The sequence below is a fragment of the Xyrauchen texanus genome, chromosome 4, assembly GCF_025860055.1.
Source record: "Xyrauchen texanus isolate HMW12.3.18 chromosome 4, RBS_HiC_50CHRs, whole genome shotgun sequence".
NCBI lineage: Eukaryota > Metazoa > Chordata > Actinopteri > Cypriniformes > Catostomidae > Xyrauchen > Xyrauchen texanus.
The window spans coordinates 25,035,915-25,049,738 of NC_068279.1; the positions used below are offsets into that span (position 1 = coordinate 25,035,915).

Sequence of the window (13,824 nt, forward strand, 5' to 3'; positions counted from 1 at the left end):
AAAATGAAATAATGTAATGCTTATATGAATTATTTTATCTGTTGATAATTTCATTTATTACTTGTATAATGAAGAGCGAGGAAGGACGCACATGTCCTTCCCTCGCATCCTAAGGGAATGGAGCTAAGACACGAGGAAAGGAAACGAGAAGCACTCAAAGTAATAAAAACGGGAAATATAATGGCCATTTTGGCAAATATCAAATATAAAACTAACCGTAGGCAGTGGCTGTATCACAAATCGCCCCTATACCGTCGTTATGTACTGTATTTCTAATAAACTAATATAGTTCACTTGAAGGAGTGAGTGAAAACGAGAGAGCGAAATCGAACCCTGTGAACGTCTGTAGGGCTGCCGAGACGCGGGAATTCACTGCCCGTTTATCCACTAACCGTTAAGTATACACTCACCTAAAGGATTATTAGGAACACCTGTTCAATATCTCATTAATGCAATTATCTAATCAACCAATCACATGGCAGTTGCTTCAATGCATTTAGGGGTGTGGTCCTGGTCAAGACAATCTCCTGAACTCCAAACTGAATGTCAGAATGGGAAAGAAAGGTGATTTAAGCAATTTTGAGCGTGGCATGGTTGTTGGTGCCAGACGGGCCGGTCTGAGTATTTCACAATCTGCTCTGATTTTCACGCACAACCATTTCTAGGGTTTACAAAGAATGGTGTGAAAAGGGAAAAACATCCAGTATGCGGCAGTCCTGTGGGCGAAAATTCCTTGTTGATGCTAGAGGACAGAGGAGAATGGGCCGACTGATTCAAGCTGATAGAAGAGCAACTTTGCCTGAAATAACCACTCGTTACAACCGAGGTATGCAGCAAAGCATTTGTGAAGCCACAACATGCACAACCTTGAGGCGGATGGGCTACAACAGCAGAAGACCCCACCGGGTACCACTCATCTCCACTACAAATAGGAAAAAGAGGCTGCAATTTGCAAGAGCTCACCAAAATTGGACAGTTGAAGACTGGAAAAATGTTGCCTGGTCTGATGAGTCTCGATTTCTGTTGAGACATACAGATGGTAGAGTCAAAATTTGGCGTAAACAGAATGAGAACATGGATCCATCATGCCTTGTTACCACTGTGCAGGCTGGTGGTGGTGGTGGTGTAATGGTGTGGGGGATTTTTCTTGGCACACTTTAGGCCCCTTAGTGCCAATTGGGCATCGTTTAAATGCCACGGCCTACCTGAGCATTGTTTCTGACCATGTCCATCCCTTTATGGCCACCATGTACCCATCCTCTGATGGCTACATGTCACAAAGCTCGAATCATTTCAAATTGGTTTCTTGAACATGACAATGAGTTCACTGTACTAAAATGGCCCCCACGGTCACCAGATCTCAACCCAATAGAGCATCTTTGGGATGTGGTGGAATGGGAGCTTCGTGCCCTGGATGTGCATCCCACAAATCTCCATCAACTGCAAGATACTATCCTATCAATATGGGCCAACATTTCTAAAGAATGCTTTCAGCACCTTGTTGAATCAATGCCACGTAGAATTAAGGCAGTTCTGAAGGCGAAAGGGGGTCAAACACAGTATTAGTATGGTGTTCCTAATAATCCTTTAGGTGAGTGTACATCGGCTGTACTCTCTTTATAAATGTCCCTTCAAATCGTGCATTACATAAGTGTAATAGGGCGATTTTGAACACAGCCTTGTAGGTGTAGGAGCGATGTATATGAGGCCTCGTGACACGCCACACGCACACGATGTGTACACACAATACATGATCACAAACAAGAACATCGATTACTCTAAACTTGAAATTATTAACTAATATTAATAGTGAACCTTGTGATAACTAGTATTTGGCTAACTGGCTAAAACGTCGTTAAAGCTACCCTTTATCTAAAAAAAATCACCACCGATAATTTAATGCTAAAACGAATATCTTCACATTTGAGGGAAAAAATTATAATATTTAAAAATAGACAACTTTAAGATATTGAACAACATTTTAGCACTCACCTGGTTCACGGTTCTCCAAGGCTCAGACTGAAGTAAGGAATAGAAAGCAAAGTAAAAACATCTCATGGGTATTGATTTAATACATTTTACATATTATTTATCATTGGGAGGGACATCATACCCTGTCTCCCACCCACGAAATTGTGTATTAACCTTATGAGGACATATTTAACTTTTTAAATATTCTAAATGCCTTACCTTATAAAACGATGTATTATAAATTGCCTAAACTGAAATTACCACAATAAACCGAAAAAACGTCCTCTGTCAGGCTTGTCTGTTGGAATATTACTGCATTCACTTTAACAGTAATATGAGATTACTGTAATTATTTTCCAGCTCTGTTTTTTTTCCCAAAGAATAGCATAAATGGACAGCAACTTTTCTTTAAATAGTTTCTACAGTAAGACAAAGCTGGAAATACAGCAATAATATTGTTATAGCTATCAAATTTATAGCAACCTACTGTAAACTGTTTCTACAATAAACTTACACTGATAATACAGCAATAATATTGTTATAGCTATCAAATTTACAGCAACATACTGTAAAGTGTTTCTACAATAAACTTTCACTGATATTACAGCAATAATATTGTGAAAACAACATAAATCATTTACAGTGTATATGTGGGTAATGGTGGTCATCCCAGATGACACAATCTTATTGTCTTAACACTGTTCCAAGTCAAAATGATTTGAGGGTTGCCGCTCCTCCAGAATGACTTCTTAAGTGGTCATGTAAAAATTATAGGACAACGATTTCAAAGATACTGCATTGGCAATCACAGGACTTTTCTAATTTTTTTGTCTAGCTAGATTAGCTTTACTTGTGTTGGGCTAGGCAATGGCGTAGAATTGGTTAGAGCATTGAGAGGGACACTGTGTTTATGCACAGATAAATAAATACAAAAAGTATATTCATTGTAGGTATGCCACGGTGAGAGTTTTTGATGTTAGATTAACGCCAGAGAACAAAATCGCGGTTAACAGGTTTTACAATATGCCCATTTTCTTTTGCAACAGCACTGATGCAAAAAATACAAATGTACATCATATAAAATTGTTAAAACTTCTAAGGCAGTGTTTCCCAAACTTGGGTAGGCTACGCGACTATGGGGGAACGCGAACAACATTCTGAGATTTACCGTTCTTTCAATTTCATCACAGTCTAAAATAACATTCAAACCCAGTTCATATTTCTCACTGGCAAAATTATTTTGCGTGCCCTCTAGTGTAGAAACACCAAAAGGGTTGTGTCATAAATGTCAGATATATACAATGAAATAAACCTATATTTTGCGGTTAAAAATACATCTACTCATGCGTCAAGCATCTTTTTTCGCCAGCCAGTAGCTTAGTGATAGAATACTTCACTGTTCGCACATGTCAGTCGTCCATGATTTTAAAGAAATCAGAAATAGACTATAAAAGTCTTAAACACGGTCCACAATACCTTACAAATAGGCTAAACCTTTGGACTATAATAACGGAACGTTGCTTACAACAGGCGATTTAAAAGTCTTATAATGACAAAAATTGAAATTTAATGTTGAATGCGGTGAATTTGTACAGAAGCAATGCTTTAAACTGATCTAACGTCTTCAAAAGAAGTAATTTTAGTTAAATATTTCCCTTTTTAGATTTTTTAGAAAAGGCAATCCCTCTCACACATCATTTTGATGTTGCACTTAAATTCCATGTAGACTATAGTAAAAACGTTTAAATGCTGATTTTGTACTAATATAATACTCTAGAAGAATAAGAACATGTTTTCAAACAACTCTTGCATGTGTAAGACCTTACCCTGGCCACATACAAAAAATAAACATGTTAAAGGAATAGTTCACCCAAAAATTAAAATTCTCATAATTTACTCACCCTTGTGCCATCCCAGATGGATGCAACTTACTTTCTTTCGCAGAGCACAAATGAAGATTTTTAGAAATATTTCTCAGCTCTTTTTGGCCAAACAATGCAAGTGAATGGGTGCCAAAATTTTGAAGCTCCAAAAATCACATAAGGGCAACATAAAATTAATCCATAAGACTCCAGTGGTTAAATCAATATCTTCAGAAGTGATATGACAGGTGTGGGTGAGAAAAGGATCACTTTTACATTCTACTTGTGTCGGTTACTCACCCACACCTGTCATATCACTTCTGAAAACTGCATTTAAACACTGGAATCTTATGGATTTTCTATTATTGCCTTTATGAGCTTTTTGGAGCGTAAACATTTTGGCATTGTATGGCCCGACAGAGCTGAAATATTTTTCTAAAAATCATTTGTGTTCTGCATAAGTAAGAAAATCATACACATCTGGGATATCATGAGGTAAGAAATTAGATAATTTTCATTTTTGGGTCAATTATCCCTTTAAGCAAACAATTATCTTCTAGCAGAACCACTTGGATTTCATGTTTTGTTTAGAAAAGACATGAATGATTTTTACAGTGACACTGATTATCAGTGTTTTTTAATATTTTGAAGTATTTTATATTGCTCATAAGCAGGGTTATGACAACTGAATATCCTCTGGGAAATGAAGAGTTCACAACTCTATTCAAACCTCCTTTATATTTCACAAATAAAAAGAATAATCATTTACAGCATCCCAAAAAAACATTGTGATTTTAAATCTTTAAATGACTTCAAAAGTTGAAGGTAACAGTAGGTTGTCTTGATATAAAAGGAGGTAGATGAAACCAAAGCCTGAGCTTGGATGTGCCATCTTCAGAGTGTGTTGATCAAGGACCTTCACTCTTATAATAGTGCACACTAAAGCTGAGAGTCCTGTTCAGTTAGTGTTCACTCTGACAGTAGTGTGGACTGCAAAGGTCTACGAGTCCTTTGACTGGTCATTCTTTCCTGTTCCATTACTCCCAAAGGCCTCCTTTTCCCTGACGGGGTGTGACACAGGAAATCATCCAGGGTCTGCTCTGTGATCTGGCCAGCCTCTTCTAACTGCCTCACCACCTGCTCCACCTTCTTCTCCCACAGTCCATTAGTACTCTTCTTCCTCAATACATTAACCTGGGAGACCAGAAGCAGGCAGAAGGCGGCCCAAAGAGAAAGATAAAGCGAAAGGGAAAGGTAGGAAAACATGCTTAGCGATCTATTTATTTGTTTTACTTTTAATGATTTTGATACTAGAGTTAAATTAATATTTTTTTAATTGAGGACCTGGTGTGCTATCAGTATTATGTGCTTGTTTTTAGAACCAATAATATACTCGAGGTCTCACCACTTCCTGGGAGAACTCTGTTTTTTTCACAAATACTGGAGTCTTGGACACTAAAGCTGTTGTGAGGGCAGAGATTGCATCTTTCATGGACCCTGTCATAGCCAATATGAGCACCTAGAAACAGAGTTGTTACACATTAAAAGCTCAATTTAAAGCACTCATTCAGATATCAAACAAAAAAATTTAACTTACCCTTAAGTTCTGGCAAAGTCGACTGTCTATGCTCATGATCTGAGAGTAGATTGTCTGGGCTCTCTCCACATCATTCTAAAATGTATCAAATTGTGAGATGTATTGTTCATCTCTCAAACATTGTGATTTAATGACAATTTTCAACACTTAAATGCCATTTGTCTACTAAAATCACACCCATCAGGACTAATTAAAATGAACTGATGTAGCATATATTAGTGTAAAATATAAACCTTACTTAAATCCTATAATTTGAAACAGGATTGTGAGGGATCTTAATCAGCTTACGTGTTTAAGAGCAAGGGCAGATGCAAAGCAATAGGCATGCCGAGGGATGAGGCTGCCCTTTGTCTGACCTTCTTCCAACAGGGCCAAACAGATATGATATGACTTTGAAGTGTTCTGCAATCCCAAGACACAGGGACACATATATTTGCATCTAATGCTTTGGTTTTAATACATTTTCTTCAATAAAACACTTTGACATGCATATGACTTGCCCTTACCAGTTTATAGCAAGTGGCAAAGGCTAGTATGAAGGTGTCTTTGTTGAATGGCACTCCTTGTTTCTTCATCTCTCCAACCACCTCTAGGCCACCTGTAAAAACATGGTCTCTCACACATTATTAAAATAAGAGACATATCAGTTCATTATCTCAACGACAATGCAAAACATTTAAACCAATGTGAAAGGCAACTGAAACAAACTGGAGGACAGTATAACTCTCTGACTGACCCATAATTTACATTGCTGCTTTAGAATAAAGAGATAAACTGAAAAACTCACTTTCATAGCATCCTTTAATGAAAAGCATGTCCATGGCGATATTAAATGATGTGGAGTCTGAAAAGAATCCTTTCAGAGCCTATGCAAGGGAAGGAAGGAAAAGCAAATATCAGAGTTATGCATAGTTGTTAGTACAATCTAAACCAGTGGCTCTCAATGAGGGGACCTGCAAGATGACGAAAAAGTAAACTATATATGCAAAAAAAAAAAAAAAAAAAAAAGGTTACATAAAAATAAACAAACTTAATCAAAATGTTAAAAACAGCATAAGAAAATCTAAATGTAGGCCTATACCATATCAACAGAAATTTCCTGAAACTTTTATAATAATGAAATGAATCATGTTTAAGTATGTTTTATATATACACTCACCTAAAGGATTATTAGGAACACCATACTAATACTGTGTTTGACCCCCTTTCGCCTTCAGAACTGCCTTAATTCTACGTGGCATTGATTCAACAAGGTGCTGAAAGCATTCTTTAGAAATGTTGGCCCATATTGATAGGATAGCATCTTGCAGTTGATGGAGATTTGTGGGATGCACATCCAGGGCACGAAGCTCCCATTCCACCACATCCCAAAGATGCTCTATTGGGTTGAGATCTGGTGCCTGTGGGGGCCATTTTAGTACAGTGAACTCATTGTCATGTTCAAGAAACCAATTTGAAATGATTCAAGCTTTGTGACATGGTGCATTATCCTGCTGGAAGTAGCCATCAGAGGATGGGTACATGGTGGCCATAAAGGGATGGACATGGTCAGAAACAATGCTCAGGTAGGCCGTGGCATTTAAACGATGCCCAACTGGCACTAAGGGGCCTAAAGTGTGCCAAGAAAACATCCCCCACACCATTACACCACCACCACCAGCCTGCACAGTGGTAACAAGGCATGATGGATCCATGTTCTCATTCTGTTTACGCCAAATACTGACTCTACCATCTGAATGTCTCAGAAATCTTCTATCAGCTTGAATCAGTCGGCCCATTCTCCTCTGACCTCTAGCATCAACAAGGCATTTTCGCCCACAGGACTGCCGCATACTGGATGCTTTTCCCTTTTCACACCATTCTTTGTAAACCCTAGAAATGGTTGTGCGTGAAAATCCCAGTAACTGAGCAGATTGTGAAATACTCAGACCGGGCCCGTCTGGCACCAACAACCATGCCACGCTCAAAATTGCTTAAATCACCTTTCTTTCCCATTCTGACATTCAGTTTGGAGTTCAGGAGATTCTCTTGACCAGGACCACACCCCTAAATGCATTGACGCAACTGCCATGTGATTGGTTGATTAGATAATTGCATTAATGAGAAATTGAACAGGTGTTCCTAATAATCCTTTAGGTGAGTGTATATATATATATATATATTTTTTTTTTTTCACTACTAGTCTATGGGGGTGGCGGCCTTTAAATATTGTCTTGGAGTCAAAAGGTTGAGAACAGCTGATTTAAAACAGTATATTATGTATTGCTCATCTAGAAAACAACAATGGATATGTACATTGTGAGTTCATGGGCAAGTACCGGATCTGTAATAGTTGTGGCTGCCAGCTCCTCTAAACCCAGCTCATAGCATAACCTCATAAATAGAGGGCCAAACCTGAATTCACCAAACGCCATGTTACGATTCTCTTTATGGTACCTACCATAGAAACAGAGATATACAGGTAACAGTGCTATCATACAAATTCAAATGCATCCCTATATCTTTTAATCTATGCATAATCTCTAATTAAAGTGTTTTAAATAGAAACAGTAAAAATAGAAAAATATTTAGTCTTGCTTAATTTCTTTATTATGATTTATGATCTAATAAGCACTTTAAATTCAAAACGTTTTAAATTCCAACAGCATTTCTTTCTAGGTAAAATTATATGTCAGTACTCTAAAAGATGTTCATAGCCCTATATGAGGAATAATGGATGTAGTCACATTTTTACCTGTAAATAGCATTTCTAGTCGTGATAACATCTTCAGCAGACTGGCATAAATGCAGAAGAAGTTTCAATTCATCCTTCAAGATTAGCTCATTTTTCTCAATTTTCTTATTAACGGTATCAAAATAATAACCTGTAAAAACAGGTGATATTCAGGGAAAAGAGAAAATTACATATTCAGTTCTGATTGTAAAAGGAATAGATCACCGAAAAATGATAATTAATTTAAATCGTTTACTCACCTTAATGCATACTCAAATTAGTATGACTTTCTTTCCTCTGCTGAACACAATCAACGATATTTTGATGGAGATAGGAGAGTTAGAGGACGAGGACAGAGGTGTTTTTGTCTATACAATGCAAGTCAATACTTGCAAGAAAACACTTTCAAGCTCCAAAAAGGACATAAAGGCAGCAGAAAGGTCATCCATACAATTTGGGTGGTTTAATCCATGTCTTCAGAAGTGATACGATCAGTTTTGGGTGAGAAACTGACCAAAATGTAAAATATAAATTTTGGCATCTGCAGTCCCCTTGGCCTGATGTATGGATTGTATGTGTTACCTTTATGCTGCAATTATGTCAAAGAAAATGTTGGACCCCATTGTATTGTATTTCTATAAACACACACACACACACATATATACAGTGAGGAAAATAAGTATTTGAACACCCTGCTATTTTGCAAGTTCTCCCACTTAGAAATCATGGAGGGGTCTGAAATTGTCATCATAGGTGCATGACCACTGTGAGAGACATAATCTAAAAAAAAAATCCAGAAATCACAATGTATGATTTTTTAACTATTTATTTGTATGATACAGCTGCAAATAAGTATTTGAACACCTGAGAAAATCAATGTTAATATTTGGTACAGTAGCCTTTGTTTGCAATTACAGAGGTCAAACGTTTCCTGTAGTTTTTCACCAGGTTTGCACACACTGCAGGAGGGATTTTGGCCCACTCCTCCATACCGATCTTCTCTAGATCAGTCAGGTTTCTGGGCTGTCGCTGAGAAACACGGAGTTTGAGCTCCCTCCAAAGATTCTCTATTGGGTTTAGGTCTGGAGACTGGCTAGGCCACGCCAGAACCTTGATATGCTTCTTACAGAGCCACTCCTTGGTTATCCTGGCTGTGTGCTTCGGGTCATTGTCATGTTGGAAGACCCAGCCTCGACCCATCTTCAATGCTCTAACTGAGGGAAGGAGGTTGTTCCCCAAAATCTCGCAATACATGGCCCCGGTCATCCTCTCCTTAATACAGTGCAGTCAGCCCTGTCCCATGTGCAGAAAAACACCCCCAAAGCATGATGCTACCACCCCCATGCTTCACAGTAGGGATGGTGTTCTTGGGATGGTACTCATCATTCTTCTTCCTCCAAACACGGTTAGTGGAATTATGACCAAAAGTTATATTTTGGTCTCATCTGACCACATGACTTTCTCCCATGACTCCTCTGGATCATCCAAATGGTCATTGGCAAACTTAAGACGGGCCTTGACATGTGCTGGTTTAAGCAGGGGAACCTTCCGTGCCATGCATGATTTCAAACCATGACGTCATAGTGTATTACCAACAGTAACCTTGGAAACGGTGGTCCCAGCTCTTTTCAGGTCATTGACCAGCTCCTCCCGTGTAGTTCTGGGCTGATTTCTCACCTTTCTTAGGATCATTGAGACCCCACGAGCCCCAGTCCGAGGGAGATTGACAGTCATGTTTAGCTTCTTCCATTTTCTAATGATTGCTCCAACAGTGGACCTTTTTTCACCAAGCTGCTTGGCAATTTCCCCGTAGCCCTTTCCAGCCTTGTGGAGGTGTACAATTTTGTCTCTAATGTCTTTGGACAGCTCTTTGGTCTTGGTCATGTTAGTAGTTGGATTCTTACTGATTGTATGGGGTGGACAGGTGTCTTTATGCACCTAATGACCTCAAATAGGTGCATCTAATTTAGGATAATAAATGGAGTGGAGGTGGACATTTTAAAGGCAGACTAACAGGTCTTTGAGGGTCAGAATTCTAGCTGATAGACAGGTGTTCAAATACTTATTTGCAGCTGTATCATACAAATAAATAGTTAAAAAATCATACATTGTGATTTCTGGATTTTTTTTTTTTAGATTATGTCTCTCACAGTGGACATGCACCTACGATGACAATTTCAGACCCCTCCATGTTTTCTAAGTGGGAGAACTTGCAAAATAGCAGGGTGTTCAAATACTTATTTTCCTCACTGTATCTCCATCAAAATACCTTTGTTAGTGTTTCAGAGAAGTAAGAACGTCACGCGAGTTTGAGGCGACATAAGGGTCAGTAAAATAAAAAATGAAATGGATGAGAATTATCATTTTGGGGTGAACGATTTCAGTACTTGAATGAGTATTATCATTTTGGGGTAAATTATTTCTGCACTGGGAATCACTGTCCAGAGAGTGCTCAGGGTACTAAGGTATTAAAATCATGCCAAACAATGCCTGCCCTTTGATCCTGACACTTGGTGTGCAACAGCGACTTTTCTCTGCTGGAAATCCTGCAGCTTCACCACATCTTCAGACAAGAGATGGCGTTTTGCTGAAAAGAGTGACACACGTTTGTAAACGTTCTTTTTACATCAAATGACTGAACTGTCAGCGGCAATTTCACACCGGCAAGACTAGTTTTAACATTTTGTTTACTTAAAGTATCACAGCCGAGAGAAATAGTAATTGTGCATTTGTGTAAATGACAACTTTGAATAAAAACATTTCCGAGATCAAAATAGTCTCCCAAATGACATTGGCCTTGGACACTAGCCACTTGCTTTTGTATGTTTGGCTAGAGTAAGACAAAACAAAGAAAGCATTATGCACGCATCAATTGTAAATACCTCCATCTCGACATTTGAAACAGTGTGACTGTAGGGCGCCTCGAAGCACTGCTGCTTTTGATGCATCGGTCAGTAAAACGCGAGCACAACCGCTAAGTCCTCGCAGCGCCATGTCTGAGCTCACTCACACACAGTGTGGCACACTGTGGACTATTTCTGAGGACAACAAATGCGAATGAATATTTTAGCTGGTTGAATTCATTAGATTATTATTATTTTTTTTAAATAAAATATTCTTAGTTTAAGAGCACATGAAGGGAAAACATAGAGTTTTGTTGATACAGATAAATAAAGACCTGTTAATAAACCCGACACCCCCGTTAAGGGAAATTGGAATATTCCAACATGGCGCTCTCCTGTTGACAGAATGCCTGTTATTATTCTTAACACAATTAACCAATAGCTTGTTCAGAAAATATTGTGATTGTGTTTTAATACTTTTTAAAATGTTTTAGTTTTTTTTAAAATGGTTTTGCTTTCTCTGTGTTGATGATCTCAATGCTGTATTTACCCCGTTTCAAGGCAATGCGCGCATCTCAAACAGCAGGTGGCGCTACTGATTAGAGACTAAACATGTAAACGATTACTATATATTTTGAAATGAGGGGTGTTAATAACTGATGTATTAATAATAGCCGTTGACCAGCCTCAAGAAGTTGTCTTTACAAGAATCAAATCATATTGGAGATGTTTTTTCTACTATCTAGAGATAATCATGGAAAATTAATAAGAGGGCTCTTAGAGATTTCCTAGATGCACTTTAGAATCATGATTTATTCCACGATCATGCACGTGTTTTAAAGAATATTCACGCTGCCATTAGCCATATTTGTCTAAATGTGTGTGACTCATTGGGTTATTCTGGTGGGACTCCAGAATAACTATGTCTGCTGAGTGTTTCCTTAGCAACAGTACCTCACCCCATTCTGCTGAGACTCACTTGTGCCCTATTGCATTATTGATGAGATCTAAAGTAGCGGTGTTCAAATAAAATGGTGTATTTTTGATCAGCATAAATTAAATTCACAACTTAATTCCATCATTGTTCCTGCCATGGATATCATGTACATGTGTTCATTTATAAATTAGAATTAACAAAACTATTCATAACACAAAGCTTTGACCTGGGCATTGCAGCTTCACAGGAGTATCTTTTTCTGTTCTTGTGCCTCCTCTGCCATGTCAGATTAACAATACGTTTAGCAGTTTTGGAGTTATCGGGAGTGTTTTCTTGACATTAGCCTATAGTGTTCCCTTAACTGATATTAGCTTTTATTTATTTATTTATGAATAAAAATGAACACTTCTCTGAGACAGGCAGCAAATGCAGATATGTGATAGCTACTGTAACGGTCACATCAGAGTATGAAGACAGAGTCACTGAAACCATATAAACAGGCCTTTAATTGAACGGAACCTCAAATGTTATATAACTGATAAAAGAGGAATTCCCTATGGGGGAAAAAAAGAAAACTATATAAATATTTGCACACTCTTTTGTTGTTTCAAACCTTTATTTATTTATTTAAAAAAAGTAAGAATGTTAAGAACTGACCGCCTCAGTCACCATTCACTTACAATATATGGACAAAAGAATCTATGAATAAATGAAAGTGAATGGTGACTGAGACTGTCAAACTGCACAACATCCCCTTTTGTGTTCCACAGAAGACACTAAGTCAGATAGGTTCAGAAGAACATGAGAGTAAATACATTTTCATTTTGAGGTGAACTAACGCTTTAAATATCTGGGACATTTTTGTCACTTTCGATGGCATTTTTGCCTTGAGTCCTGGTTGATTTATGACACTGCTTCTCTGTTGTTTTGCATTTAAAGAGAGTATGGTGCACATGGCCATAATTGTATCTAACCCTTTAGACTGCACTGTATTTTTTGTTTTTTGTTTAGCATAACTGTGCTACCAATCAGTAACTTCAGAGAAAACATTAGGAGTAATGAAATAAAATTAGGTTTATATTCATGATCATAATTAATACAATTAATTCATGGAAATACTTATAACTGATAATATTAATAACAAAATAAATATTCATAACATCCACATGTAAAATGCAGTAATTCCCTTGCTCCTTTCACATAAAAGGAAAGGCAGCTCAGATCTAAAGTCATTTAAGGCTGCATGAACCATCTGACCTGCATTGATCTGAGGACATCATGTTCAGATACATGACATTCACTGCATGCTGTGACCCAGACTTCTCGCACTGAACTTCAGCCAATGTTATTTCACTGACACTTCGCCGCTAGACATTTCCATTTTGATTTAGCACTACAATTCTGTCTGGGTTTGAAAAATGCCTGCAGTGTCCAAGTCATCATTAGTTAGTGTCCTCAATGGCATGGGCATTAACATGGAATACTGCCAAACACTGAGCAGTGACTTGTCTGTATTCACTCACTGCAACAGTCATAAATACATTCTTGATTTGTTATAACCACAGCAGCACTTATTTTCAAGTGTCCATTTTTTTGTGTGTGTATTTATTGTTTTAAAAATGCATATGAGATATTTCTATCCTTATGTCCTTATAGTTATGCACACTATTTTCTTTTAATATGTTGTCCTTTTGAGATGAAACTCAAATGTCAGATTCAACTCAGTTGAATCTGACATATCACATGTGAATATGTACTAATCATATAAGTAATGTGATCCTCTAATCATGTTCCTAACTAACCTGTGATAATATAAATCCTGCAGATGTTTATAAGTAACCAAAATCCCTACGAGACATTTGATCCCTGGGGCGCAGGCCTGTTTTGAAGCCAGTTAAACT

The 13,824-nt window shown here is 37.7% G+C and overlaps 1 protein-coding gene across 1 annotated transcript; it reads right to left on the reverse strand.

Moving 5' to 3' along the window:
- Positions 1-4,510: 4,510 nt before the first annotated feature.
- LOC127640612 (pentatricopeptide repeat-containing protein 2, mitochondrial-like) lies at positions 4,511-11,159 on the reverse strand. Its single transcript, XM_052123268.1, has 10 exons — positions 11,026-11,159; positions 10,638-10,730; positions 8,165-8,294; positions 7,749-7,866; positions 6,218-6,296; positions 5,937-6,028; positions 5,719-5,832; positions 5,431-5,505; positions 5,239-5,352; positions 4,511-5,027 (listed from the first exon to the last, which is right to left on the reverse strand). The coding sequence occupies exons 1-10, from the start codon at positions 11,135-11,137 to the stop codon at positions 4,803-4,805; spliced, it is 1,152 nt and encodes a 383-aa protein (XP_051979228.1). The 5' UTR covers positions 11,138-11,159; the 3' UTR covers positions 4,511-4,802.
- Between the last annotated feature and the right edge of the window lie 2,665 nt (positions 11,160-13,824).

Excerpts from the sequence above, each read along its gene's own strand:
- LOC127640612 (XM_052123268.1), bottom strand. The coding sequence starts at position 11,137 with ATGGCGCTGCGAGGACTTAGCGGTTGTGCTCGCGTTTTACTGACCGAT. Across the intron at positions 6,297-7,748 it reads CCACAACTATTACAGATCCG|GCTCTGAAAGGATTCTTTTC; the intron begins GTACTTGCCCAT and ends TCCCTTGCATAG. Across the intron at positions 5,028-5,238 it reads CAGAGTTCTCCCAGGAAGTG|GTTAATGTATTGAGGAAGAA; the intron begins GTGAGACCTCGA and ends CTGGTCTCCCAG.